Here is a 20,872-nt window from a genome sequence, read left to right as displayed (position 1 = left end):
CCTTCATAACGCTGATCCGGATGGTGCACCATGAGCCTATTGGTTAGCATCGATCGTCTGCCCGGATTTTCGCATTTGATGGGCGCGACCAGGGCGCGACAGGCGTTCACAACAGACACATGTTTGGAGACGACAGATGGGGTTAAATTGCAGCCCCACTCGCTTTCTGGGGACGCCATTGAACGGGACATGGAGGAGCGTGGGCATCGGCCTCCACCGGTTCGGATCAGGCAAAGTGTATGCAGAGTTTCTGACGCGCTGCCCTGAAGCTGAGCTGACAGGGGCGGGAGAGGCGACAGCCATCAATCTACAGATTATGTGGTTCAGATCAGCGTGCGCGCGCCGGGGTGAAGATTTGATGACTCAGAGGAATGCTCCTCGACGAGTACGTGGACGCGACTGCGACAACATGGCGACACACGCAAGGTAGGCTCGCCGGCCATGAGGTCCCTGAGCCGATGCCGTATCGATGTTGTGCGTTGGGTGCGAAGAAGGGTCGGGTGCCGTGATGCTGCTGGAGCTGAATTGCAACTTCGAAAACATCGATTTGTCGTTGTTTGCTTGGTGGCGTCGTTCTATCTCGCCATCATTGATTCTGAACTACAATACTAACTCAGACTCGGTTTCTGGACGTTCTGCGATGCCTGAGCGACCGAATGGTAAGTGGGCATTACCTCAGAAGATGTTACACACTCATTGGAAGCTTCACTTCTGAGGAACGGGGGGGCCTGCCGCTGAGCCCGACCTCCGCATGGTGCGTGATTCAAAATGGGGCCGGTGACTCACCGTCCCAACGCGCGCTCTGCGAGTGAAGTACCGAGACTCAATCACTGAGCGATATGATTGACTTTGTCTAGCGACTGGCCCGGGGTCTACTACAGCCAATCGACGTAGTCACGACGATGAATTCTGATTGAAGTCACTTCACGTCGTTTCCTAGGTTGCTCTTCACGGTACGTATCTCGAGAGCCGACCCTGCGTCACTACAGCTGTGTTACCTTCTTTAGCACCGCCGGTTTGCTGTGGCTAGATAAATATAGAAGGTCCAGGGGACTCGCATTCGGCAGTCGTCTGCGGGGCGCGCAGCGTACGTTCCTTCACTTGACATTCAACACAGCTCGAGCGAGACAGGCCAGTGTGATCTGTGACCCATGTTACCACACAATGTAAACTCTTTTCAATTATAGACAGGTACTATCTGATGTCATTAGACGTCGGTTCACTTCGCCAGCGCTGGTGCCAGTGCTTACTGATACGATATCGCTGCGCCATGCCTGGTCAAAAAGGTGCCGAGCGACGCCCACGGAGAACTGGAAAGTACTCCCCCGTACGTAGGCTAGCGACTTCTGGGTGGCCGCCGACGTGCTCTTCGCGAGGGCCTGCGCGGTTTTCTGATCAGTTCGGAGCGAATTGCCGCGGATGTCAAGGACGCAGCGATGTCTGAAGACACATAGCTTGTGGATGTGTCACTGCCTGAGATGATCAGGACATTCCTCGCTTCTACCGTCAGTGCTGCTTTCTCCCTCGGGGCCCCCGTTGTCTACCGGATTGAAGGACTATCCCGCTCCTGTTAGCACTGCAGCTATCGGTGATCTCGGATGCTGCTTCACTCACTTTCGCGAGCATCTTCGCTTGAGACTTGAGTAACATTGCAGGCACAAGGGATTCTTATGCATCTCTATCAAGCAGTTGAGTGTATGGATGGGCCTGACATAGCGACACTTCTTTGCATCAAGATTCGTTGTTGTATCTGTCATTCCAGGCCAATTCGACAGCCATTTTCTCTGGCCTTCGATTGTAGCCGTCGGCACCTATAGAAGGATCTCTATAGACACAGGCCTGCCTGAAACCTTGCGCTGCATACTGCCATGGCATGCGATCGGCGAAGTAACAAAAGAGTCACCGCCAGGCATCGACGGGGAGCCTGAGCGCGATTGCCGATGAAACACTGTGGAATAATCTCGAACGGGTTAGAAGTGTGTCGGACGCTTCTTTAACGGCGAACATAAATCATGGTTTGATCATGAGTGTTTGAGTCCCCGAACCTTGACTTCAGGAGTCGGATTAAGGCTCACTGTGCTGACGGTGTTCCGTGCATGACTTCTCGGCTTCAGGCTCAAGATAAGCATTGCCAAAAAAGACTCTAGCCGTCAGATACTGCACAAGCGAGCAACGGAATCCATGCGAGAGGTCTGCTATTACTTGCGCGCTGCGTCCGCAGCTGGGGACACGTTCGGTTCACCGACGACCAACCGACGACGACACCTGCCATAAGCGGCAACGGCGGTTGCTATTGGCGCGCGTCATCGGCGTGGCGAACGTTGCTGCCTCCGCCACTTTGCATCGAACCACCACTCCCGGGAGAACGCGCCAAGCAAATATTGCGTCGCGGTCTGCCCTTTCGAAACAATGTCGAACGAAAAGGCCGTGCAGATGCCCTCTGTGGCCGCTGCTGCGCCGGCGGAAGATTCCGACGGTGCCACGCCCGTCATGGAAGCGCCAGAACCCAAACCAGGACTCGACGGGCGGCCCGTTCGTTGTAGGTATCCCGCAATCCATGTTCGTGTTCCAAGTTCACTGATAGGAGGATACAGGGTATGATGTGAGCATTGGGTATCCTGCATACGGAGCGACGTCTCTAATTTTGTGTGCGTTACAAGGCCGACCGTACGGAACCGTACACTCGTATCACTCCGTTTCAGGAGAAGCATGATACCAGCATAGAGTAGTAAACGTCCTTCCTCTCTCCGAATTTCCATATTGAGCCCTCTCTCAGGTTCTTCTATAAGCCCATCACTTTGACCGCGTTGGGCGCCGGGATGGGCGTCTTGGCATACGTCGCGACTACCCAAGATGTATTGGAGGAAGGGCGCGACAAGCGAAGAGTGTTCGTTCTGTTCGCGCACCTTGACGACTGTCTGACACATCCTATTTCTATCAGCGGTGCATATGCAGCAATTGCTTCGTTCCTTCTGTTCTCCATGATTCAGTTCCGGGACGGACCGTTTATTCGTCCTCATCCAGGTACCCTGAAGGAGGTGGCGCATGCTTCGCCGTTTTACTGATCATTGTTATCATTCGACAGCATTCTGGCGGGTCGTTTTAGGTATCAACTTGCTCTATGAACTGGCTATGGTGTTCCTGCTATTCCAGGACCTCGATTCGGCGAGGGCAATGATGAAGTACCTGGATCCTAGTCTGGGGAGGCCCCTTCCTGAGAAGAGTTACGCGGAGAACTGTGACTTAACGCCACAGAATGTCTGGGTAAGCCGGGTGGTGCATAAGCAGGTTCCTGAGTGCTGACGAACGCCGTAGAACGCTATCGATATCTTTTGCCTTGCGCATGCGCTCGGCTGGTTTGGCAAAGCGCTAATCTTGCGCGATTACTGGTTCTGCTGGGTAAGGTCGATGTTGATCCTTGGATTCTGTACGACCCTGACTTCGGATAGATTCTGAGCATCGCCTTCGAGTTTGCTGAATACAGTCTTCAGCATCAATTGGCAAACTTTGCTGAGGTAGGGTGTCTTCGATTGCTTCTAAAGGTCTGAATCGCTGAGTGATCGTCAGTGCTGGTGGGACCACGTGAGTTCGATTCCAGCGACAGCCGAGCACCAAGTTTAACCTGCGCCCCAGTGGATCCTTGACGTGCTTATCTGCAATTGGCTGGGAATATACCTCGGTATGTGGAGAAGCAGCGATGCAAAGCGAGGAGGTTCCTAGCGCTCACCCGTGATTAGGGATGAAGAGTTGCCACATTTTCGAGGTGAAGGTACGTTTTTCTATTCAATTTCCTTTGCACTCGTCGTCCTTACCGCGGTGGCTAGCACTATACATGGCGTGGCCTGAAACAGACGCACGGCTTGCGGTCGAAGACGAAGCGTGTCTTCAGCCAGTTCTCTCCTGCCGACTGGACAACGTTCAAGTGGGAGGGAACAGCTGACTTTGGACACTATTTTGCGGTCGTTTTGCTGCTCGCCGTGTTCCTTGCTGCAGAACTCAATCCGTTCTATCTCAAGGTTTGTCTAGGGCCTGATAGCGATTCATTTCTGTGGCCCATTAAATGATTGACACCATTGGCAGTCCCTTCTATGGATGGAGCCCGATCATCCATTTGTAATTGCGCGTCTGGCAGGCGTATTCCTCTGTGCGCTCCCAGCCGTGAGAGAGCTCTACCAGTATGTCAATGACCCAAGGTGCGTATGCTATGTAGTGATCGCCGCTCACGGACTGCTTCCGCTCATCGGCGCCACTTCTACCCTTGACCAGGAGAGCTGTCCGCATGGGGCAGCACGTCTGGCTCTTACTCGCTACCATAGGAACTGAGCTGCTGGCAATAACAAAATGGAGTCAGGGTCAATTCCCGGCACCTTTGCCGACAGCAGTGAAGTGGGCTTGGACATTTGGCGCCTGCGTACTTGTCCTGTATCCGGTCATCCAGGTATGTCTTGCGCCTAACGTCTACAAGACGTTCCCATAACCGACGTACCGCATCGTGGCGCTTGTTTACAGTTCGGTTTGCCGAGTGCTCGGAACTACCTTCAACGCCCGCGGTCCTATATCCAGGCCAAGGCAGCATAACGAGAGGGCATCCGCTGTCACGGACGTTTGGGAAGTAGAACAGACTCCCGGACCGCGCTCGAACTCTATTATATGGTACACTACATACGAACATTGTATTAATGGCAGGCCATCCCCGTACGAGGTCGGTAGAGTGATCGTGATTGCGTAGCAGCATCAATTCCGTCGCCGCTCTATCTCGATTGACATTATGGAACCCACAGTCGCAATGATCGCGCATCCTACGATTGCGATCGATAGAGAAGCATCCGGGAGCGCTTTGAATCCGCGATTCGGAATGCGATCGACCTCCGAACGCATCCCGGACAGATGCTCAGTCAAGCCGGCGGGAAGATTCACCAGGGGAGATTGTTGGGCGATAGAGCGACCCCTCTTGCCACCGGCGTCTCACCAGGCGAGAACAGAACGCAACCACGATCGACCCCTTGGCATGGCTTCCTGATGCGATCGAGCTGTCCGAGCGAGCGACGAATAGCGGCGCCGTGGCGGCTGAAAGAGAGCAATTGCTGTGAGTCAGGTGGGTAATTCGACTGGCGACAGCCCTGTCAGGACCCACGACATTGGCTCACCAGTCGGCAACAGTAGTTTCCCGCAGCTGACTTTCGACGCAACAGTCGCGGCGTACTCGGGCTGAAACTTGTTCGTCGTAGGAATCGACAGTGGAACGAGTCACCGGAGGGCAAGTTCAGCGGCATGCCCAGCGGCGCTCTGACTTTGAGATCGGTGCTTCTCAACGCTGGACCAGGATAGTCGCGGTCGGTCATTAGTATGCGTTGCGACGTTGCACTGCAAACCGAGGACCTTCAACATATGCATAGCAGCATACACGCTACCGACCAATGGTTGCGATGGAAGGCAGCACTGAGTATCGTATCGGTAAGATAGTACACACCTTCGTATAGATCTGGACACGCTTTCCGAGTCCCGGCCGCCCAGCTGGCCCCGATGGTGACGACACGGTACTGTGGATTTGTGCACATGGTCATTAATTCATTACCAGCCTGAGAGCACCCGCACACGACACATTCATCCGCGAACAAAATGATCTTCGCCTAGACCCTGCCCTCAGCGGTGAGCAATAGAGAGTGTGAGGACGCAACCAGCGTGCTGTATGGGTAAGGGTAATCGCGAGGAGTGAATACAAATTGTGAAGTTCCTCCTGGTTCGTCATACTGCCAGAAATATCCGCTTGAGTCAGACCGTTTGATGACTGGATTATAATGATCCTCGACCCGGAGTTCCGCCTTTACAATTTGGGGGCGGCAATCACACAACGCACGTCCAGAGCCTCTAACACATGTAGGCGACGGAGAGGTCGGGTTTGTAGAGCAGCGGCCGAGTGCGTATAGTGTCTAGCCCTACATGTGACGTAGGTTCGACCTGCTACGGATTTGGAAGTGCAGTAGGAAGCAAGGCTGAGTCAGCCTCGGGCTTGCCGGATATAGACACAGATGGGGCGCGGGCTTGCCCAAACGAGAGCGAATGTTCTAGTGACCACCAGCAGTGCCGGATGTGCGGTGCTTAATACACCGCTGGGGCAGCGGCCTTCCACCACTCTTTGACGACAACCACCACCATCTACGCTAGCCTTTCTACATATACCCTTGTCTAGTCTCTTGCGCTCCTTCATCATGGACAACCAACACTCAGTTGGCGGTCTCCTGCAACACCTGCTGGATTCTAACCCTCAGATTGGGCACGCTATCCACAACTTTGTCCGTGGTTTCACCAACCACCACGAACCTCCTCGCGAGCCGAACCTTCCGCTTGACGACCCGGACCTGGCAGACATGCCGCCCTTGGAGCCGATACCTGACGACCCTTTATCGCACGGAAGCTCCTCAGAGAGCGAGGAGCAACCCATAGAGGATGTCGCACGATCTGTAGGAGACCTGTCTTTGTCCTCTCCTCCGACGCCTGATTCCGCAATTCAGAATCAGGATGCGACCGTCCACTCAACAGCATCGTCTGCAGAGGGCCCTTCACATAGGGGGCGCTCCCCAGACGCCGAGTCGGTCGGCTCTATGCCGTCTCTATATACGGTGTCGGATGCGGATGCTGACTTCCAGATGCATGACGCAGAGCCGTCCCATGTATTCCCTGCACACCTCCACTTTTCGCCGCAGGCAGGCTCACGCCGTGCGCGCGTTGATGACGAGATTGATGAAGAGGACTTGCGCGAGACGAATCGTCAACGCATGAGCTCTCCTGACGGGTCCGACGACGCCGACGCTCAGCAGGCTCGGCCAGCAACACCTGGAGGCAGCCCTCAGCAGAACCAGGACCCTCCGAACATGCCACCGCCGCCGCCGTACAGCCGACTCGTCTACTCATTCGACATTTTCCCTGGCCCCGGCTTGGACCCTCCTGAGCACGGCTCGCAAGGAGAGGCCCCGGCTCAAGAACAGAATCCGCATCACCACCATCGTCACCCTCCCCTGCCGATGTTCAACTTCACCTTCCATATACCGGTTACTCCGGGAGCGAGCGCTGGAGCGCACGCTGAACCCAATGGTGTTCCGCATATGGCCGGCTTGCCGCCGCAGTTCTTCCCTCTCGCTCCGGGTGCGGAACCCTTCTTTATGCCCTTCTTCCCCTTTGGGCCTCCGCGCGAAGAGGAAGTCGACGATCCCAAACGAGCCGAGAAGTTGATGCGCGGATTGGAGGAGGTGCCGGAGGGCTTCGTAGCTCGCATCGAGAGGGTCAGTGGCGACGAGGGTGACTCGTTATGCTCCATTTGCTGGGAGAAGCTCAGCTCGGAAGGTGGTGGCTTCGACGCTGAAGAGCCTGCCGGTAACGGTGCAGACGCGAACGCGAGGATGGACGTTGATGAACACACAACGCCGGCCTCCGCCGCCCCGACGGAGGCGCCATCCCCTACGAAGAAGGATCTTCCTAGGATTGTAGCGCTCCCTTGCTCACACGTCTTCCACACGTCATGCCTGCTCCCTTGGTTCACGAAGCCGCATCGCACGACTTGTCCTTCATGTCGCTTCGACATCGATCCCGAATCCCTGACGTACGTCCCGCCGCCTCGCAGGCAACGAGCCCAACCTACGCATGGTCCGGCGCAGGCGCCGGTTGGTGCACAACCGCCACAAGCCCCAGCACAGGCGCAGTCCGCTCCTGGCGTTGCGCCTCCTCCTCAGCCAATGTCGAACGCCCCTCAGGCCGCTTCCCCCGAAGCGACTCAGGGCCAGCCACCACGGCTGGGCCCTACGCCGGACCTCCCCTTCGAGTTCAATCTCTTCTTCCCTGTCATGGGCGGTCCGGGCGGTCCCGGTCCTGCATACATCCCGCTCGACGCTCAGACGACACGTAACCTCTTCCAGCGTCTCTTCGGCGGCGCGCCGCAGCCTCCACCGCAGGCGCCGCAAGAACCTCAGGGTCAAGCACCGCCGTCTGCTCCCCAGTCCAATGCCCCTGCGCCGAACGATCAGAACCCACCTGCGGGCGGTCCCAGTCCATGGGGCATCCCGAATCTATGGCAGAACATGTTCGGCGTCCACCCTCCGCATCCCCCTCAGGCGACTGCAAACGCGGCCGCTGGAGCTGCGCCGCAACGTCCAGCGAGTGCAGCCTCGACTGGATCACGCAGTCAGGGCCGCGGTCGTCCCCCAGAGAAGCAGCATTGGACACCGCCCGCTCCCCCCGGGCAGACGCTGCGCCAGCGTGTCGAGCGCAAGGAGCGTGAGCGTGGCCTGCGGTGCTGGGACGTGAGCTGCGGTCTCGGCCCCATGGATGAGGATCCGTTCCCCGTCATCGACCCATCGACCATCCGCCAGATATCAATCAATCGGATAGGCGGCAACGGTGAGAAGGTGTGCGAGCACACGTTCCACCCATCCTGCCTCGTGAGCGCGGAACGTGTCGCGGGCTGGGGCGGAGAGGACAAGAAGGAGGAGAAGGAGGGTGAAGAGGTCGAAGTGTCGTGCCCCGTCTGCAGGGCCGTTGGCATCATCCCGCGAACGGACTGGGACGAGGGTGCGTGCGCGCTCGCATAGGCGGTGCGTATCACCTCTGCTTGATGTCTTTGCATGTAACTTGTGAGTATGCCCCGTTCCTGTATGTGCGTATTGTACTGACGCTCGCTCTGCGCAGAATTCTCTATCTAGCCTCTTCATTCGCCGTCGCATACCCCTCGTCGGATCGCTCGCACTACATTTCATTGACACTAATGCGCTAGGCATCATAGATACGTTACCTGTATCACTATAGTTTGCAATCTCATCTCATTTGTATATCACATCCCGCATTCTCTCCTGCAGTCATCACTTCAGAGATGAATTGGCATTGGGGCATTGGATCTTCGTCCCGAGGCTCCGGTGTAGCAGCGTACCACGTACACGGTACAGGCTTGGTACAGGCACTGCGGCTCGGACGAAGGACGCGTTTGTCACACACCACGTGGTCGTGACCTAGACGACGCGCCTTTGATCACAGTTGTGGCTGACTCGATGCAGTGCATGTTCAACTCGTCCGCAAATCTCTTCGTCTGTCTCTGTAGCGGAGCAGCCCCGGGAGCTATCCAGTTAACCTCACATTAAACTCAGCTTCACGAATGGTTATATTGCGCATGTAGCGACATCATACCTTCTACGGCGAATTGGCCAGCCCTTCGCGTTCTGCATTCAGCTCCGGAAAGCTTCATATCCGATTGCCTCGAATAGCGTCGGACTCGCGCGAAGGTCTACGGCGCCCCAGAGATGCCGCCTTGGCTCACGGAGATGAAGGGGCGAAACCGACACGCTCCTCGCGAAAGCAACTCGATTGGCCCAGGCTGCAGAACCCTCCTGGAGTAAGTCGTCCTCGCTATTCTTGCTCACTCGGCTAAGGAGTAGCCGTCCGTCATTCAGGGGTGCTCTGTGGTGCCTGTGAAGTGCGGAGCGATCCCAGACTAGGCCTATGCGAATGGCAGAACGTCCAACGTATAGCGTCCGGCTTTTTCTTAGTACATACCGGAAATGGAACGAAGCGGGTACTTCCCCAGATTCCCGGTGTCGTAGGCCTGGGGCTTCATTTCCTTCCGTGGAGGGGTCTTTGCGCTATCTGAAATCGGTGCCGCTGAGGCAGAATCATTGGCCAATGCGTCTCCGTGGGCCGTGGTGAGGCAGTACCGACCACAGTCCATGACCTTGCTGTTGGGATGCTCACTCATAGTGCATCGGCTGACCAAACACCCTGCAAACACGAGGAGACGGTGGCGACTCGCTCTCTCATGCCAGCAAGGCCCAGACACCACCTCACCGACTGCTAGCCGGTGGCAGATGCGGCGATGCCAACTTCGTCGCCCTGATATTCACCACGATCATCAGCCCTGCTCTCCCACCGGTGTCGTGTCGATGGTCTCGCGTACGTTACAGCTAACGGCAAGTTGTTCTAGAGAACTCGCTTGCAGCCACGCACCCTCACATGAGAGTCGAGGAGTCGTTCGCTTTTATCGAAATCTGATGGAGCAGCTCTGCTGGAAGGCGAACAGGGGTGGGCTACAAATCATTGCATGAACATGTGCTCCTAGGACATGCGAAAAGTAGGTCATAGTATACAGGGGTCCGTAAGCGGCAGCGTGCGTTGTCTCACGCCAGCGCGACCGCTCTGACAGATGGTGGTGTTACACGATGCGATGAGGATGAGGTGAAGTGGGGGTGGCGTCGAACGCGAGAACGGGTGCACAGGGCGAGTGTGGGTGCGACATATTGGATGACAAGAGTAGTGTGGGTGGGATATGCGAAGAAAAATGAGTGTTGCAATCCAGGGTGGGTATTAGGATCCAGTCCAGTCCTAGACAAGGGTCATCAGAATAGGTGAGCCGTCAGCACAGTGCGCTGCAGAGGTAAGGTTGTGATACTGACCGTGACAGGTGGCGCGTATACGGTAGGCATGCAAATATCGTCAACGACTTGAGCGGCGCTCCTCCTTCGGAAACCCAAGCTCCAGCACCCAAACTCGATCCGGCTTGTCATCCGTCGGCACCGGCCGTCTGAGGCCCATGAATATCGTCCGTCCTTCGAGCAGATCGATGCGGCACATCCCCTTCTTCAAGTTAACCTCGGGCAGCCCAGGCGCTTCCCTACATCGTTTGCGCCATGCCGCCTCGCAGTGTTGGCGACGACCAGAGGGTATGTAATGGTCCCTCTCTGTCTCGGACAGCTCCTTCTGAAAGGTCTCGTAGATCGCGCGGTAGACGTCGACGCATCTTACGCCACCAGGGCCCGCGGGAGCCACGACGATATCCCAATGTGGAAGCTGTGAACAGCGTATGGTCATCTCGCTCAGAGGTATCTCCGCGGCGGGCTTCTCCATCTCCGACTGGGGCAACAAGATCGGCGGCATGCGCGTATGATCACGGATTAGGGCAGGCGGGTACGCGACGTTGAAGTAAAGCAACTTCTTCGACCGCCCGGCTTCGTATGGCAGTAGTTGCCAGTGGAGGGTGACTGGTTTCGGAGGCGACGCTATAGCACACGTGGTGAGTCTTCACCGAGAACGTGCGTGCGATGAACGAGAACTCGATCGCGTTCAACTTACAAGGTTTCAATATACCTTTGCGCACCGCCTTAACGGGTACGGGCGACGCGAGCCCCGGGGCAGTCTTCGAGGAGCCCGGTTGGGGGGTCGATGTCCTGCTGACGTGCCCCTTCGGCTCCGCCATGGGTGTCGACGACCTACTCGGCGCCCTCCAGCCATCGACATGATAGGATGAAGATGACGATGACGATCCGCGTCGTGGATTTAGCGGAGATTCTGGGACAGGCGTAGAGGCTTTGCGTCGCGACTTCAGTGGACCCTCTGGTTGAGGCGTAGACGGTCTACGCCAGGCTAGGATGGGTGAGCGCGGCGATGCGCCTTCGCTGTCCGAAGACCAGTCCACGATTGCTGACCCTTCGGCCTTGGAAAAGTAATATACATCCCCCTCCCCCACCTCGGGCAGCTCAATCCTGCCGATCTTGGGCGTTGGAGGCGCCGAGTCGAGGCCCTTCAGCAGTTTCTTGAACATATCGGGCCGGCGGTGAGTGCACCTGTCGAGTGGAGGGGAGGAGGGGGTAGGGGCGTAAGGGAAGGTGAGTCGTGGACAAGTCTGGGCGAATGAAGGTCAGCAGCGCGGACAGATAACGGTATGGGGACACGAGCGGCGCACGTACACGGTCCTAGTCGTGCAGGTCGTAGCATGCAATGCCCTTGGTCGTTCCTCGCAGAGGATCAGGACCTCGCAGTCGAGCTCCCTGAGCAGATTAAGACCGAGAGGTCCTCACCAGCGCGAAGTCCGGACGGTGAGAGGACTGAGGCAAGGTCGATTGCGGGGGAGTCCCGCTGTCCTCACCCCCGACACGAGGCGGCATGACGGTCTAAATGTCGCCCATATCGGGCCGCAGATCCATCGGGCCCTCACGTGTCCCCATCGCTGTTTCCTCTTATTTGTTCGTGTGGGTCCTCCGCTCCCCTCCGCCACTCGACGCCACCCCAGACTGTCCCCGCCGCTGCCGCCACTGCCTCTCCGTCGGGCTCGTATGCAGCGCAGACGGCGAGGAATCCTGACCATTTGCTGCTACAACGATTGTAGGGCACGCTGCAAACTGCTATCGGATCCCGTTCCACAATCTTCCACACCATGGAACACATGAGGCGTCCATCACACCATTCATTCCATACACATGACAAGGAGACGAGGACTGCAAGAGCAAACACTGCTGTAGGAGTGTGGCCCGGGGCTACATGCGTTTGCTGCCGGGTGATGTACCTCGCCGCAGTAGGCAGGTGAGGAGTAGCTACCGATGTCCGCGAGGGCAACACTGGGCACGCCGTGCAACTCTGTTTCACTGACAAGATTCAGACCAGCTGTCCCTCCGCTCATGAAGGCCCCCCTCTCGACTTGAAATAAGCTTGCGATTCTATCAAGATGAAGCCCCGGGCGCACGAGGAACATGGGACTGCCGTACTGCGGGAATCGGGCCCGATGTTGCAGATCCTCTACAAACGGCAGGTGGCGTTCCCGACCTGCCATCCTAGTCCTCAGCGGTGCGGGTCTGTTGCCTTGAGGCAATGTTTGTTACTTCTAGGATATTAGGATCGGTGCGATAACGATGATGCCTACTCTGATTACCTCAATAGATCAGTTACGATAGACGTAGCAGTGCATCGCGACAATCCTCAAAGAAGACCATGCGTCTGAGCCAGAGTCATCGTATCCCCTCCCACCACCACTGTTGCGACGCAATGCCGAAGGTGAAAAGATCGAGCGTGAAACCACGTCTGTCACTTCCACACCGTCTATCTGACGAAGAGGCGCGCGCGAAGTACCGCAGGGAAAGACTGGGTCTACCGGGTCCCGTCGACAGGTGGATAGCCGCTAGCACAGTAACCTCGGATGACTGTAGCATTGACCCCGGTTGCCCGCTCGCCCCAGACGAGGTGCAATGCACACTCCAGATGCAGCGGATCGAAGTGAGTCGAACAGACTCGAACCATCCTGCCTGCAGGCCAGTGCCCCATCTGACCAAACCTCCAGGCGCCCGACGATAACCCCGACTTCAGCGATCCCGATACATTCGTCCTGTATCTCACCGTGACGGGCGCCGCACACCAACGGGCTTCACATAGCGTGGACGCGAGCCACCGCATTGTCTTAGACAGATACGAGGGCTGGTGTGATAGCCTCGAGGCCCCGGACTGGACCAAGTGGGCGTCGGGGCAGCCGACAGTGTTTCGGCAGCGCAAATCCAGTCTAGCGGACGTCGTGCGCAATGCACTGTGGGAGGACGCCGTCGCGGTACGCTGTCATCCGTGCGAGCGGTGTGGGCGCACCCTGAGCTAACACCGTTGGGTCATAGCCTCTGATCGACGCGCTGGATGCGGCACACTTGTGCCATTAGCAATGCCATCCTACGAATTCATTCACCGAGACACGCACATTGACAAGTCAGCTCCAGGGTTCTGAATACAGTGGCGTTCCCTCCGATACCAGCTATCCGCGGGCGGACATTGGGATTCTGTAGCTGGTCCAATTCTGGGCGGATCAAGGGGTAATGTATGCATAGATGTAATGATGCTCCCGGAGCGCAGCGAACGCATCTGCTATGCCCAGTCCGACGGACCGGATAGAAGGGCCTCGGACTACAATGACTAGTATAGCTTGCATTGGACTCAGAACCCTGCGAACCACAACAGACACTGACGCAGGACACGTCGGTCAAAATTCTCCGAGCTTGTGGTCCCTGCAGGGACCACAAATGCATTACACAGTTGACTCGGCGCAATGAGAGCGTTCAACGGACGAAGTGGTCTCGAGCATTGCTATTTGTGGCCGATGACGGGGTGACTACTTCCCTACCTCTGACAATCATAGAAATCACCGTTCCATTAAGCTGCGGACGTACCAGGACTCCCGAGTACGGGACACAGAGTAGATTGGCAGGTCACGTTGTCCGTTGAATAGAGGTACCTGTTCAGATTTACATGCCTGGAAGCATACTGTTGTGTCCCGCCGGCAACAGACACATATAGATCGGTGCATGGGACTCCCACTCTGTGCGGCCGAGCAACAGCCTTCCGGTGGATGTCAGGATAGAATAGCTCACCAAAACTTTAGTAGGCGTCTAGCATCAGCTCGAGCACTTGGAACTCTGAAGCAACGCCCAAACGGTCTCGACAGATGGTGGCTCAGGAGTCAAATACTTCCTCTGCATCCGCACCGTCTGCTTAGAAACTGAGGAAAGCAGCAACCTAAACCAGCCAGCCGTCATGGCAGTACGAAGGAGATAAGTACGAAGGAGATATCTTGCCAAGTCAATCATACAGCTGCAGTTCCAATGTTTTGGTTCAGATGAGTCTGGCATAACCCCATGCGGAAGTACAATCCAAGAAGCGCGAAGGGTCTAGCGAACTGGGCCTTGAGACGAGCGTACCAGAGACCTATGGACCAGGACAGAGTAATACTAACAAGGAGGCAGTCGATTGCCGAGTCCAATTCCGTTTACAGTAATATCTAGAGTTTATTGATCACGTGCGCGAGGGCAAAAGTTTCTGTGTCTCCCGGGTGGCTGAGCGGCGAGCCAGAGTCTACTGCAGAGTCGTCCTCGACGTTGCATCCCCCCTCGACGACTGCTGGCCATGGTGGTTACCCATGCTCTGTTCGAATCTGCCTCTGGCTATGCGGTCTTCGAGGTCAAGCTCCAGGAGAATGTGGGGGCCATGACGAAGGCGGTCCAGGACTCGATTGACGACCTGGCGAAGTTTGGCAAAATGGTCTCGTTGATCAGTTTCTCGCCATTCAAGAGCGCTGCACATGCTCTGGAGAACGCGAATGACTTGTCGGAAGGTACGTACCTTGTCGCTTTATATCCATGAGCACCACAAACGACGCCGATGCAGGCATCCTGAACGAATACCTGCAATCGCTCCTTGAGCTTAACCTCTCGAAACCGTCGAAGAAGTCGACAGTCACCCTTGGTGTATGGGACCCCATTCTTGCATCTTCCATAAAGTCCACTCTCAGCATCGATTGCGATGCCTCAGAGGTCGCAAAAGACATAATTCGCGGCATCCGGCAACACGCAACAAAGCTCTTGAAGGGCCTGCAGTCGGACGATCTCACCAAGGCCCAGCTCGGCCTGGGTCACTCGTACTCGCGCTCGAAGCTGAAGTTCAACGTCAACCGGATAGACAACATGATCATCCAGGCGATTGCCCTCCTCGACCAGCTCGACAAGGACGTGAACCTCTTCTCCATGCGTATCCGCGAATGGTACGGCTACCACTTCCCCGAAATGGTCAGGATCGTCCCAGACAACTACCAGTACGCGAAGGTCGCGCAATTCATCGGCGCGAAGGAGTCGTTGGATGAGGAGAAGCTGCCCGACCTCGCTGCGCTCCTGGACGACGACATGACACGCGCACAGAACGTGCTGGACGCGGCTCGCGGCTCCATGGGGTCGACCCTCTCGGAGATCGACATGCTCAACATCAAACTGTTCGCGACGCGGGTGGTGTCCATCGCAGAGTACCGCAAGTCGCTCCAGTCCTACCTCTCGGAGAAGATGAACGTCGTCGCGCCGAGTCTGACCGCGCTGCTGGGCGAGCGGATCGGAGCACGGCTCATCAGCCACGCGGGGAGCTTGACGAACCTGAGCAAGTACCCCGCGAGCACCGTCCAAATTCTGGGGGCAGAGAAGGCTCTGTTCCGGGCGCTGAAGACGAAGGGTAACACACCCAAGGTACGGCTCTCTCGCCCCTGACACGGGCTTCTGGCTAACGGTTGTTCCGTCGATAGTACGGCCTCATCTACCACTCCTCCTTCATTGGCCGCGCAGGCCCCAAACACAAGGGCCGCATCTCCCGGTTCCTCGCGAACAAGTGCTCAATAGCATCGAGGATAGATTGCTACTCTGGTGCGTGCCCTTTCCCTCGATGACGTCTCACCTACTCACGGGCGATCTTCCCACCCCTTGCAATGCCGCATGTCCATACAGACAAACCCTCTCCAATGTTCGGCGAGGCCCTGAGGCAACAGGTTGAGGAGCGGCTCAGCTTCTTCGAGACCGGTGCTCCACCGTCGAAGAACGCGGACGCTATCCGCAAGGTCCTCGACCAGCTCGCCCTCGATGATGACGAAGACGAGGAGATGGCAGACGAGGAGCCGGCCTTGCCGCTCATCGAGCCGTCACCAAAGAAGGAGAAGAAAAAGGAGAAGAAGCGGAAGAGCAGGGACGACGACGATATGGACGTAGATGATGAGGCGGAGGCACCGGCGAAGAAGCAGAAGCTCTCCAAGGAGGAGAAGAAGGCGCTGAAAAAGGAGAAGAAAAAGCAAGAGAAGGCGGCTGCCGAGGTACGGCCGTGTATTTCAGATTCGCTAGCGGTATCTCACTCACCACGCGTATGAAACGTTCAGGGCGAAGAGTCGGAGAAGAAGGAGAAGAAGGAGAAAAAGGAGAAGAAGAAGAAGAGCAAAGAGTAGTACCGAGACGTTGTCCCGATATGTCCTCATCCCTGTATCTTGCTCGCTGTTTGTCTACTCGTTCCTCATGCCGCTGTTTCCCTCCCTCTCGTCGCACATTTCATGCTCTTTATATTGATATGGTACACACTCTATGGCGTGCTACACTAAATCCGACTATGGACAGTTTAAAAGGGGTATGCCGTGACAATGGACCCGGAAACTGTGAGGATCGAGGTGTGTCATTATGGGAGTCGGGTAGAAATGCAGGTATCGTGAGTGGTCGTGATGCGACAACTAATCAAAAATGCAGCTATAGGGACCCCAACCATTAATCCTGAGCAACGTTCGCTGCCTGGAGGTCGACGATGCTGGCCTTGCAGCCAGTGGCCATGAGGGCCGCAGCCACATCCCCCACCGTCTTCTTCACCTCGCTGCCGAAGCTGCCGTACTCCTCCATGAGCTTTCTAAGCTCGCTGTGGTGGTTCTCGACAGCTAGACGGCGCGAGCGGCCGACGACAATCATGGGTCGGCACCGGCGCTCGCTCGCAGAGTTGGTGATGTTCGTGGCGTACTCGACCACAGTGTGCAGCGGTGTCGGCGTGCGGATCTCGGAGAACTCGATGCGCGATAAGGCAGTAGACAGCGGGGTGTCGTCCTGCTCATAGGAGGCGTACCGCGACCAGGTGACATTGTCCGCGGTTTCGGATTGCATACGGGTCTGCGTCGTATGAGCACCGTACACCGTGTCTGGGAACGCCGTCGTCTGTGAAGAACGGGTAAGTCGGTTACGCTGGAAAAAGCCTCAGACGTGACGTACCGTGTGCACCGTTGCTTCGTTCGGCCGCTCGTCGCCCAGGTGAGCGACCTGTGGCTTGCCCATCGAGTCAACGTGCTCCAGCTCGTCGAACGCTTTCCGTGTCACACGCACCACCGTCGCAGTCACCCTCGGGTGCGCGCACAGCTGCACCACGAAGTCCAGCGCCAGACGGTCGTCCGGACCACCAAAGAACGGCATGAAGATGTGTTGCTGGCTGTTCAACATCGGCAAGTTGGACTCGCCGGGATGGTGCCGGTCGATGTACAGCGCAACATCGGTCTGCGCGCTCACGAAGATGCTGCGGACGAAGTGCGAGTGCAGCGCGGAGGGCGACTGGTTCGAGTTGGAACCCGAGCCACGGAACAGCGTCTCGAAGGGATTGGACATGTAGGCGGTCGCCAACCTGGGGCTTGCCGGAGCTGTCTCCGCCCCGTCGCCTGAGGTGACCGTCATGCCGCCGTGCTCTGTGCTGTGCTGCGGGGGAAGCCATGGTATGAGAACCAACTGAGACCTGTGCCGCTGCGCGTGCTCTACAACGCTAGACGTGAGATCGTCGTAGGTGACGATCGCGAGCGACGAAGACACCGAGACGCCGCTGAGATCGCCGAACGTGCTGAAGATGTTCAGCAGCGGGTCGGTGTTGATCAGCGTATCCGCGTTGGACGAACGCATGACGGCCGACGTCCGGTCGGAGAGCTCGATCAGGCGGAGCGCATCGACAGACACGTTGCTTGCTCGCTGCAGCGGCTGTGGGCGCTTCATCCTCAGACTCTTGCGTTTGTCCTTGTCAGCATCCTCCGAGGTCGCCGACGGCGGCTGGATCAGCTGCATGAGCGACATCATGCCGGGGACGTGCTCGATCTTGTCCAGGATAACGGTGAAGCGCGTCTTCGGCTCCTCCCCGCTGCTTGTCCACTTCTCCGACGGGGTCGACCGGGTGGTTTCGGCTTTCATCAAGCTGCCGCTCGAAACATTCTCATCAACCTCAGTGGGCGAAGGTGGTGGCTTGACCCCCACTTGGTGCCCGCCGTGACTGACGCGGGTGCGCATACTGGGCGGGTAGAATTTGTTGACCAGCGGCGTCGTCATGAACGTGAGCACGAGCGCTTCGAGGACGAACATCGAGAACACCCGCTGCGTGAGGATTCCCGAGGAGAGACCAACGTTGAGGACAATTAGCTCGACCAGACTAGTATCACGGCCGCCATTAGAATATGAAACACAGACATGAGGACAACGTACCCCTTGCAGCTCATGAATGAACCAATCGCGCCGGCCTCGCGCCATGAAAAGCGAAGTGCCTTGGCCGCAAGCACACATCCGCCGAACTTGCCACTGAACGAAAGGACGATGATGGCAATGGTGTAACCCCACGTAATGCCTGTGGTGCCGTGAGTGGCTTTTTCGAACCGGTACAAATCAACATACCGTCGTTAAGCAGGCCAAGATTGGTATTCAGACCAGAGATCGTGAAATACTGTGCACGATTAGCATATATCTAGCCATCATCGGCGCTTAACTCACCAATGGCAAGAAGATAATCTGCACCATATCTTCTAACTTTTCGGTGAGCGATATACACAGTCCGCCTTCCCGAGGGATGATTAGACCAGCCAAGAACGCGCCAAAGATCGCTTGAACCTAGAAAGGGTTGAGTTCAGAAAGTGCGCGGTGAAACAACTATGTCGAAACCTACCCCAATGATGTCCGTGAAGAACGCTGAGCCAAACATGACCAAGAACGTGACAGTCATGAAAAACACGGTGGGACCGTTGTCGATGGAGCCGGTGCGCCGTGCCAGCCAGTACATGACATGTCTCATCACCAGCATAAGGAACAGCGCCCAAGCGAGACAAACAAGCAGGATCCACAGGGCCGTCAGACCGGAACCGGCATTCACGAGGGCCACACTGAGTGCGAGGAGAATCCATCCGACGACATCATTACCCACTCCGGCGGAGAGCACGATGATACCGACGTTCGTGTCCAGGAGCTTCAACTCGGTGAGGATGCGGCATAGAACGGGGAACGCGGTGATAGAGTAGGCGACACCCGTAAACAGCATGAAGTTCGTGTACTTCACGGTGCTGGCGATGAAGGTGTGGTAGAGCGGCACCGAGAGCGCAGCACCAAGACCGAACGGGACGGCCATACCCGCGAGTGCGATGACCGTGGAGGTCTTGTAATTGCGTTTGACGATAGCGCCATCAATCTCCATTCCGACGAGGAACAAGAAGAGGCAAAGACCGATGTTTGCGACCAGGGAGAGGTATGACGACGCGTTTGAGGGGAAGATATGTTGCGTGAAGCCCGGGATGCGACCAAACGCGGTCGGCCCTTTACGGTGTCAGACTGACTGAGATAAATGAAAGCGCGTGACATACCAAGTAGAATGCCACCAAGCACCTCTGCTATAACCTTAGGCTGCTTGATCCTCCGCAAGAACAACCCCAGTAGCTGGGTGAGCAATAAGATCACACCTGCCGAACATGAACAACGGTCCAGTATGTGCTATTAGCAGCGCTTACCGAGCTGTATAATGAACATTCTCAGAGGGTCTGAGGCAACGAACACACTCGGATCTTCACCAGTGAGGAGACCGCCCTGCAGGGTGAGTTGAACATAAAGCGCACGCAGGGTGAAGCGAGCCACATACCGTGTCCTCCCTCTTTCGACGAAACGACCCCGCTACATCGATAACGGCGTCGGAGAACTGACCCATGGTGGTTGAGAGGCAAGGTCAGCAAGAGAGCGTCTTTCTCTGGGCGTCGACCAATTGATTTGGCACGGTTTTAAGCCACTCTTAAGCGAAGTGGAGCACGGTGGCTGGCCAAGCCTTATTGAGCTTGATGCACCGATAGATAGACGATACGCGGCGGATGTCGTCAGTCGTCGTGCAGACGGTCGTGAGCCTCAGGTCATGGGCGTGGGGGAGAGACGTGGAGGGACTAGAAAAGGGATGAAGACGGTCGAAAGCTGTGGCCAAGGCGGCGGTGGCGGCGGTGGCGGCAACAATCAAACTGCCTTGGCTCTGATCCACTTAGGCGCCCTTCCCCACTGGCAAAAGCCGCAAAACGCCCGCCTATAATAATACCTCGCCCAGGCGCCCAGCCCTGCGGTACTACGAACTTGCGCCGCTCGCCTCGACGATCCTATTAATCGTCGCCTTCATTGAGCTACAACTCTCGCTAGCGCTGCTGCAGACAGGGGCGGAATGTGGACGAGAAGATGACTGGAATTTGGCCGACGTGGTGATACGTATCGTTGATCCGGACTCCCCTGACGAGTTGTCTCGCCGGCCACACATCACTTCGGCGCCGCAGGATTGTTCGGTGACGTGGTCAATTGCTCGTAGAAACAGTTGCTACTCACTACGGGCATGAAAGGCGGGAGGCGAACACATAGTCCGCTAAAGTCGGCAATGAGTATACGAGTTCGCGATATGTGGACGATCACGCAAAATATAGACGACTGAAGCAAGCTTGGCGGCAAAGAACACTGTTCCGGACGGTGAGTCATAGCGAACGATGAGATTTATGAAT

General features: G+C 56.7%; 6 protein-coding genes across 6 annotated transcripts; 4 read left to right on the top strand and 2 right to left on the bottom strand.

Moving 5' to 3' along the window:
* Positions 1-2,409: 2,409 nt before the first annotated feature.
* Positions 2,410-4,578, top strand: C8Q71DRAFT_794581 (phosphatidylserine synthase 2; the record flags this gene model as incomplete). The annotated part of the gene is made up of 14 exons (XM_047925545.1): positions 2,410-2,532; positions 2,661-2,725; positions 2,777-2,887; positions 2,942-3,024; positions 3,086-3,264; positions 3,316-3,399; positions 3,450-3,515; positions 3,568-3,582; positions 3,634-3,679; positions 3,738-3,769; positions 3,825-4,016; positions 4,081-4,193; positions 4,267-4,438; positions 4,510-4,578. 14 exons carry the CDS (start codon positions 2,410-2,412, stop codon positions 4,576-4,578), a joined length of 1,350 nt encoding a protein of 449 aa, XP_047782986.1.
* Positions 4,579-5,977: 1,399 nt separating this feature from the next.
* C8Q71DRAFT_738253 (uncharacterized protein) lies at positions 5,978-8,826 on the top strand. The gene is made up of 2 exons (XM_047922651.1): positions 5,978-8,585; positions 8,694-8,826. The coding sequence occupies exon 1, from the start codon at positions 6,210-6,212 to the stop codon at positions 8,580-8,582; it is 2,373 nt and encodes a 790-aa protein (XP_047782985.1). The 5' UTR covers positions 5,978-6,209; the 3' UTR covers positions 8,583-8,585; positions 8,694-8,826.
* A 1,644-nt stretch (positions 8,827-10,470) lies between these two features.
* C8Q71DRAFT_720805 (uncharacterized protein) lies at positions 10,471-11,575 on the bottom strand (the record flags this gene model as incomplete). The annotated part of the gene is made up of 2 exons (XM_047921384.1): positions 10,471-11,033; positions 11,107-11,575. 2 exons carry the CDS (start codon positions 11,573-11,575, stop codon positions 10,471-10,473), a joined length of 1,032 nt encoding a protein of 343 aa, XP_047782984.1.
* Positions 11,576-12,468: 893 nt separating this feature from the next.
* C8Q71DRAFT_343793 (uncharacterized protein) lies at positions 12,469-13,457 on the top strand. Its single transcript, XM_047917944.1, has 3 exons — positions 12,469-13,020; positions 13,085-13,345; positions 13,407-13,457. The coding sequence occupies exons 1-3, from the start codon at positions 12,739-12,741 to the stop codon at positions 13,446-13,448; spliced, it is 585 nt and encodes a 194-aa protein (XP_047782983.1). The 5' UTR covers positions 12,469-12,738; the 3' UTR covers positions 13,449-13,457.
* Positions 13,458-14,582: 1,125 nt separating this feature from the next.
* On the top strand, positions 14,583-16,666 carry C8Q71DRAFT_738224 (Nop-domain-containing protein). The gene is made up of 5 exons (XM_047922650.1): positions 14,583-14,893; positions 14,947-15,788; positions 15,845-15,962; positions 16,044-16,402; positions 16,466-16,666. Exons 1-5 carry the CDS (start codon positions 14,686-14,688, stop codon positions 16,529-16,531), a joined length of 1,593 nt encoding a protein of 530 aa, XP_047782982.1. The 5' UTR covers positions 14,583-14,685; the 3' UTR covers positions 16,532-16,666.
* On the bottom strand, positions 16,667-20,374 carry C8Q71DRAFT_820478 (Sodium/hydrogen exchanger family-domain-containing protein). Its single transcript, XM_047926179.1, has 9 exons — positions 19,987-20,374; positions 19,859-19,934; positions 19,715-19,810; positions 19,027-19,667; positions 18,855-18,971; positions 18,759-18,807; positions 18,573-18,711; positions 17,331-18,519; positions 16,667-17,276 (listed from the first exon to the last, which is right to left on the bottom strand). The coding sequence occupies exons 1-9, from the start codon at positions 20,050-20,052 to the stop codon at positions 16,842-16,844; spliced, it is 2,808 nt and encodes a 935-aa protein (XP_047782981.1). The 5' UTR covers positions 20,053-20,374; the 3' UTR covers positions 16,667-16,841.
* Between the last annotated feature and the right edge of the window lie 498 nt (positions 20,375-20,872).

The sequence above is a fragment of the Rhodofomes roseus genome (genome assembly GCF_022264815.1).
Source record: "Rhodofomes roseus strain CIRM-BRFM 1785 chromosome Unknown C8Q71scaffold_3, whole genome shotgun sequence".
Classification (NCBI taxonomy): Eukaryota; Fungi; Basidiomycota; class Agaricomycetes; order Polyporales; family Fomitopsidaceae; genus Rhodofomes; species Rhodofomes roseus.
Note: the sequence above shows the minus strand (reverse complement) of the source record. Positions and strands in the feature narration are given on the sequence as shown.

Excerpts from the sequence above, each read along its gene's own strand:
- C8Q71DRAFT_738253 (XM_047922651.1), top strand. The coding sequence starts at position 6,210 with ATGGACAACCAACACTCAGTTGGCGGTCTCCTGCAACACCTGCTGGAT.
- C8Q71DRAFT_343793 (XM_047917944.1), top strand. The coding sequence starts at position 12,739 with ATGCGTCTGAGCCAGAGTCATCGTATCCCCTCCCACCACCACTGTTGC. Across the intron at positions 13,021-13,084 it reads TCCAGATGCAGCGGATCGAA|GCGCCCGACGATAACCCCGA; the intron begins GTGAGTCGAACA and ends CCAAACCTCCAG. Across the intron at positions 13,346-13,406 it reads TGTGGGAGGACGCCGTCGCG|CCTCTGATCGACGCGCTGGA; the intron begins GTACGCTGTCAT and ends GTTGGGTCATAG.
- C8Q71DRAFT_738224 (XM_047922650.1), top strand. The coding sequence starts at position 14,686 with ATGGTGGTTACCCATGCTCTGTTCGAATCTGCCTCTGGCTATGCGGTC. Across the intron at positions 15,963-16,043 it reads GAGGATAGATTGCTACTCTG|ACAAACCCTCTCCAATGTTC; the intron begins GTGCGTGCCCTT and ends ATGTCCATACAG. Across the intron at positions 16,403-16,465 it reads AAGAGAAGGCGGCTGCCGAG|GGCGAAGAGTCGGAGAAGAA; the intron begins GTACGGCCGTGT and ends TGAAACGTTCAG.
- C8Q71DRAFT_820478 (XM_047926179.1), bottom strand. The coding sequence starts at position 20,052 with ATGGGTCAGTTCTCCGACGCCGTTATCGATGTAGCGGGGTCGTTTCGT. Across the intron at positions 19,811-19,858 it reads AATGTTCATTATACAGCTCG|GTGTGATCTTATTGCTCACC; the intron begins GTAAGCGCTGCT and ends CATGTTCGGCAG. Across the intron at positions 18,520-18,572 it reads TCATTCATGAGCTGCAAGGG|TCTGGTCGAGCTAATTGTCC; the intron begins GTACGTTGTCCT and ends CCGTGATACTAG.